Genomic DNA, 7054 nt, shown 5'->3' with positions numbered 1-7054 from the left:
CTCAAAACAGCCGGTTGGTTACTGAAAAGTGCCGGCTAATGCGCCCGGCTAAAAGGGCCTGTGGAAAACACTGATTACTAAGGTTTTTGCTTAGTGACTATCAATGCATAAGGGTAAAAGCCCTATACATGTTAAATTTCTTTTGCTGGAAATCTTTTATGATAATTTAGAGGAAAAATTGTTTGTTTTATTGTCAGTACTGTTTCATACCTGTTTTAATTAATTCCATTTAGATTGCTTGGGCTTTGAATAAAGGAGTAAAAACGGAGTACAAGCAGTTCTGGGATGTTGATCTTGGAGTCACATATATTCCTTGGGAAAAAGTAAAATTGGACGATCTAGAGGTTTTTTCGGAAGGCGGAATGATTGACCAAGAAACTGTTAATAATGGTAATATTTGGGGGCATTTAAGTTTACCTTGTAATATTTTGTAATGTAAATATTGGTAAAGTGTAAAATGTTCTTTTAGCTTTAATTAGATATTAAATACACCAGTAAGTGCAATCATGTGTTTATAAAAATAATATATATATTATATTGAAGTAAATACCTAATTTTGACTTGTTGGACTGAGTGGACAAATTATGGTGTATAAAAGTAATAAAACTGTGCTGGATTAGAAGCCATTGCATTGCTTATAAAACACCATTCGACATAAGCAAATGTTATTTTTTTTTCATATATTCTAGACTGGGCAAATCAAAGAAATACAGAGTCTTCTGTAACAAGAGAGCCAATTTCTGCTCCAGCTCCCACTACCACTGTACAGAGTCCAGTAATTCCAAAATCCACCATATTAACAACACAAACTGAGGCGTATACCCAGCCTGTTGCAATGCTCCAGGTAAGCTCCCATATATGTTTTTAAAGTTGTGTAGTAGCTTTTAAAAGAAAAAAATTAATTTAGAAGTTAAACACAGATGACATTGCAGTGCCAAAATGCTGCCTCCAGGGGTAGCTGGGCAATGACCAATGAAGGTATCCGAGGCTAATGTAGGGGTGAGAATAGAATTTTGGCTAGGAAGCGGTAGTGAAGCCTGGTAACTTTACTTACTTACTTTAAAATTTCCAGAAGCAGGGACTGGGGTAAGTATTTTTTTAAAAGTTTTATTTATAGCTTATTTAGGCGTTGGGTACTGGCAGGAAAGCTGACCATCCATTTGCATGGATTGTGGAGCGAAAGCTGAGGTTTCTGTCATATAATATTAACTGTAATTCCATATCAGTGACATCATTAATTGATATACTTAACATGGTATTACAGATAGTGATGCAAGCAAGAACCCCTAAAAGTCAACCCTTCATTTCCCGCGTCTTTAAAGCGGAAGTAAACTAAAAACAAAAAAAAAAAATCTTACCATTAATTCTGCAGATCCCTTGATGGCTGGTCCTTCTTGTAATTCAGTCCCACGTTGTCCTGGGATTTCTCTTCGTCCCACCGCTATTTTCTGCCTTCTTTTCCGGTCTTCTTGCTCTGTCACCCGAACTTGCACTGTGCAGGCGTGAGATCGGGTGACATTGGGTGCTTGCTTTGCTTCATGTAGCCATTGTTGAAGTAGTAAACCAACTGTAGCTTTAAGAGCATTTTATTAAAGAAAAAAAAAATATAACATCTTCAAATTTTACATCCGTGTATACTGCTGATCAACTATCAGCTGCACCTTGGTAAAAATCATTTAGGTTATCAGTATACTATCATTATATTAATATTTTATATTATTAATATAGAGTTAAAACCCTTTACGGTTTTAGAAAATCCCCATATGTAGTGTTAGACCACAGGTTTCTATTAAACCCAGTCTCTTCAGCAGCATATACTCGCCTTTCCTTCCTTTCAGAGAGTGGTAAAGAAATAAATATTTACTTTCAGGTATTGTTTACAGTTGTAAAATTTTGAATACAATTCAGTTTTTCTGGCAAACCAAAGATAATTCGTTGTCCATTCCCATCCTGCCTTATGATAATTGGGATTTTACCGTAAACCATGTTTTCTGTAGAGAGACCCATCTCTCACAGCAATGAAATGCTGTTTTGATGAGGTGGCCTTTGTTTTGAGTCAGAAGCTTATCATACTGTTTATTTTTTTTTGTTTTGTTTTTTTTTACAAAAAGTGTTTTTTTTTTTTTCCTGATAACATGTTTTAGAGATCCAATCTAGTATAGATATGAACAGTGCTTAGAAGTGATAATTTTGAGTCTGTACAAATTCATTTAGGGCCATTTTTGACCCACAGTTGATTACAATGTCCTGCCACAAGCTCAGTCTTGGTCCCCACTGCTCTTATTCAGGTTGTTGGGAGCTGTTGGGAATTGTGCATGTCGCTGCAGCCGCTTTTGGTTCTGTGGTTGCTTTACCTCCCCTGAACAAAGCACCACAGCTGCCACGGCCTGCAAACGCATTTACCTCTGGTGCTATTTTGCCACTCCAAGAAACACAGCTTCACTATGTGACTGGGAGCAGTCAGCCATGCAGTTTTCCACTGCATGTGTGAAAGAGCCCTTAGTGTTTAGTTTTAAAATATTGGAGGAAATTGTTGTAACTGTTTACCTTTATTTTGTTAAAGCACTGGTTCCACGACTACCCATCTCTGCAGATGCAATGAAAGAGGTTTCATACGGCAGCCTGATGCTACCTGTTGGATCAGTTGTAACCACATCAGCGTCCACGGCATCTATGTTTAACCTAGCTTCAAGCACACAAGCAGAACATGAAAGCAAAAGACAACCCCTTCTAGAAAACCTTGCAGAACGAGCTGCTTCAAATGGTAAGCATACAAATATATTGCCTTAATTTCTAAGGGACTAACAAGCACCCTACAGTAATTCTAGTGTTCAAATTGTATCCCCTCTCATTATTTTGGTGTTTTGGCTACTATTGTGGATAAAAGTTGGTGCTAAGGGTCCTTTTTAATATTTGCTGGTGAATCTGCATAGTCTGTCCTTCAGCCCTTCAGATTCTAGGAAAAATGTAAATTTTTATGACAACGGGCAGGTTGGGTGTTTGCAAGAGAGTACCATTTTGTATACCACCTAAAAAAAAAAAAAAAAAACAACTTCCTAGTCGATACAAGTAACTGAGACCTGTTTTAAACAAATGGTAATCCATATATGTGGCAAACTAAAGTTTTTTTCTCATGCTTAGATTTTTACCTGTAATGTATTTATTTTTCTTTTTTTTTTCAGCCCCCCAAAACACAGTGGTGAGCAGTGCTGGGATTTTGACAGTGCAGCCACAACCCCCTGTCACTGCACCTGTTCCCCATCTGAGCATGCCAGGTAGACTTGCAGGAATGCCCTTCTTAGATATTCGTCCAGGATTACTGCCCCAACCAGGAACAAGATTTGCTTTACTAACTCCCGCAATGCCACCTCTACCACCATCAAGAAGCATGCTTCCACCAGCTCTTATTGACCCTGCTGTGCATTCTCTTCCTTTCCCGCCAGGAGATATTTTTCCTCATCCAAATATTTCAAGTAGATTAAGTTCTGATAATACTCCTACTTCAGAAGAAAATGTCCCTCTCCCGAATAGCAACATTCAACAAGAAGGAGACCAAGATTACCGTTTCCCTCCAATGGAAAATGTTGCTCAGCCATCTGCAGGAGAACCTAATAAAGAAATCATGCAAGCTGCTCCAGAAAATAAAAGTGTGGTCCCTGCAGAAGAAGTTGATGCAAATGCTAGACATTCTGTAGATGATCATGAGCTACAGGACATGGCTGTTGTAGATCCTTCTGAGGGCCAGGATAAACTTCCTGATTGTGATACCGGGTACTTATCTGCAGGTACTCATGAAACTGATAGCAAAGCTGACACACAGTCTCATGATAGTCATAGAGCATCTAATCACCCTAATTATGAAAGTAATCTAAGAAATATCCCTGATTCTCATGATAGTGAAATGAAACTCCCATTAGAAGGCAGGCCACAATTTGGAAGCCCCCCAGTAGATATATTACCACCGTTTGGGAGACATCCATTGGAGATGAGAGAATTGTTTACTAGGCCACCCCCAAATGGACGTGATAATTTTGGTAGACATATTCCAGAGGATCACCTTGGGAGGCTACCCATGGACAATAAAGATCATTTTGGACAACCTATACTGGAGGGCAGAAATCATTTTGGAAGATCGCCAATGGATGGGAGAGAACATTTTGGAAGACCCCCTTTGGATGCAAGGGATCATTTTGGAAGAGTACCCTCGGATGGTGGTAGAAGGGAGCAATTAATGTTTCACCCAGATAAACCTTGGGGACATAGAGGGGATTTTGATGAAAGACAACATCTTTCTTTTCCTGGTTTTGGTGGCCCAAAGGGATTTCAAGATGAAAGGCATCGCCATGGCAATTACAGACAAGAGCCAAGAAATGCACCTGGTTGGAACAGAGGATTTGATCAAGAGGCTAACAGAGATTTCGATGACCGCCGACGACCTTGGGAGAGACACAGGGATAGAGATGACCGAGATTTTGCTTTTCGAAGAGAAATGAACGGCAACCGCTTTGGAAGGGAGAGGCCGTCAGGCAACTGGATGCCTCCCCAACAACAAATCTTTGAGTATTTCACAGAAGCCAATGCTACTAACCAGAAAGAGGATAATTTACCGCAAGTTAATGGAGATATGCCAGAAACTGGCAGTGAACCACAAACTGCTAAAAAGGCGAATGATTCTGAACTTTGTGAACAAGAATCATCAGGCAAAGTAAATGAAGAAAAGGATACCAAGGATGCTGAAGTAGAAAGTCAACAATTGGTTGAAAGCACAGAAACTGAGGGAACATAATCATCACTCAGTAGGTAAAGATACCTTTTGTAAAGTTGTCATCTCTAAGTAATAGATTATTGGCTGACTGGACCGTACTAGTTTGCTTGTTGTCAGCCAAACTTAAATTAATCTAATGTTACTGTTCACCTTTCACCTAACTGTACAACTGACTTGTATAGACTGCTCTTAATCAGAACATGATAGGTAGAGTTTTTTTTTTATTTTTTAATTAGAAATCACAAGCATTGCCCCACGTGCTTTTATCAACAAACACCTATGAAATGTCCAGCAAAAAGACTTCCTATGGAAGAATATAAAAAAAAAAATGTACAGCAGTTGATTGGTTGAATTTTTGGGACTGGTTGCATTTTCAGGCTGCTGATTTTTTAAAGGCTAGACAAATCTGGGATTGTTTTTATTTTCCTGTTAATTAGCCTACTATTTGGTGGATCGCAGTACTAAGATACAAAAAAGACAAGAAAATAGTACAAGGTTTGTAAAATCCGCGCCACAGTCCATGTAATAATCCAAAGTTAAATATCTGTGATTTGTTTCTTGTACTGCAGTGAGTAGAAAAAATATGTTTAATGTTGGGTGCATTTTGTTTTTAGATCCTAATAAAACATCTGTTTGATAACAATGTTTCAGGTATTGTATTTTTTTTAACATGGTCTGTGTTGAACTGAAAAAGATGTTGAAAAGATGTTTTAATGTTCCTTTGATGTTCACGCAACAAGTATTTTATTGGTCGTAATGCAATGATCTTAACCTGTAATGCTAATATGCACTCAGCATAATTGTTGTGCTACTATTGAATGCAATTTTCTTTGGTGAAAAGTTTTTTGCGGCACTTTCAGTGATTCATTTAAGGAGAATAGAAGTAAACATCAAGGATATCCATAGTTAAAATGCTTCCTGCATAACTCTGTCTGCTTGTCCAGATAAGTTTCAAAATTCATTTAGTTTCTTGGCTACTGTTCCATGGGTTGAATCCTGAATCAATATAAGAAGTCTTTCTATTTACATTACTTTAAGTATTTTTTGTTTTAACAAAAACATATGGTAGGGAAATGTGGTAAAAACTAAACGCCACTAGCCTACATTTGTTTTTTGCAGTCTTGTTTATAGCAAAGTTCAGACTGTAAAGTTTATCATCATGTTGCTTCTCCTTCAATGGTCATTCTCACGCTAAGAAGAGGGAGAAAACCTGGCTTTATTACTGTAAAACCCCCAAAAATTGGATCACCAGGCTGGCAGTGCTGTCTAGCAGGGCTTATGTAATGAACAACAATATATTATATTGCAGGTTATGATGGTGGTTGCAATTGTATTCTTTCTTTACCTTTTTGTGCCTAAACAGTACCCTGAAAATGTATCTTTTGTCTGGAGTTCTTCTGAAAAACAGCAGTGCTCCTCTTGGTATGTGAGGGTGTCATGGCAGTGCAACTGCTGCCTGTTACTGCCATCTTTATCAGATTTGGACCTCATCAGCTGATATTCTTCCCGCTGGAGGCTTGGACATGAGAAATCAAAGACCGGCTCCCTCAAAGATGGACACATGTATGCTGTGTATGAGATTTAGTGCTGAAAAAGGCACCATACTGATGAGATTTTGTACTGCTCTCTCACATCATATTGGCAAGCCAGTGTTAGATTTACCAGTCTTTCTTGACCTATTCAACATGGAGAAGCCCTTTAAAATAGCTGTCAGGTCTATAGGGAGCCCCTGTTATAATTCATATATGCACAGCTCACTGTACCTTAGCGTGGTGTTCTGTAGGAAGAATGTATTTTAAATCATTGGTCAGTGGGAAGAATGTCACTCATAGAGATACTCAAAAAGATCATTAATGTCAGTCAAATTGACCTAATGGTCAAAAATTTCTCATGGCTTAGGGGTCCCCTAGCAACCTTAAGGGGTTCCACAGGGCCCTGGTCTAGAAACCAGTGCTGTATGCTGTTGTGAAGCCTGATTGCTACTTGGTGCTAACGATCTTTGTGTTCAGGGTCTTGCCACACAAGAGGTTACAATAGGGTATTATAAAAGGCAGATTAGTATATCTGCACAGTACTAGATGTTTTTAAACATTGTTAGTATATTGTTAGTAAATACTTGGACTATTGAAATAAATGAGGATTTTTTGGTCCGTGTTAAAATATTTCACATTCTTTTAACTGTTGCTGTTTTTATTTATGTGATTTTTTTTTTTTTTTTGCTAATGGCCATTTCAGGCCAAGGAGAAGGTGGCACCTTATTACCTTATGATTTAGTGGAATTCCTAGATA

General features: G+C 38.2%; 1 protein-coding gene across 1 annotated transcript in view; it reads left to right on the top strand.

Moving 5' to 3' along the window:
• The window catches only part of SCAF8 (SR-related CTD associated factor 8), a 44425-nt gene extending 39017 nt beyond the window's left edge, over positions 1-5408 (top strand). The window contains exons 15-19 of the mRNA XM_072410257.1: positions 234-390; positions 690-844; positions 1998-2055; positions 2234-2764; positions 3183-5408. Coding sequence (XP_072266358.1) covers positions 234-390; positions 690-844; positions 1998-2055; positions 2234-2764; positions 3183-4786 — 2505 coding nt within the window. The 3' untranslated portion in view covers positions 4787-5408. The remainder of the gene's footprint in view (positions 1-233; positions 391-689; positions 845-1997; positions 2056-2233; positions 2765-3182) is intronic.
• Positions 5409-7054: the final 1646 nt, after the last annotated feature.

This window comes from Pyxicephalus adspersus, chromosome 4 (genome assembly GCF_032062135.1).
Source record: "Pyxicephalus adspersus chromosome 4, UCB_Pads_2.0, whole genome shotgun sequence".
In the NCBI taxonomy this organism is placed as follows: Eukaryota; Metazoa; Chordata; class Amphibia; order Anura; family Pyxicephalidae; genus Pyxicephalus; species Pyxicephalus adspersus.
This window is presented reverse-complemented; position numbering and strand designations above follow the sequence as displayed.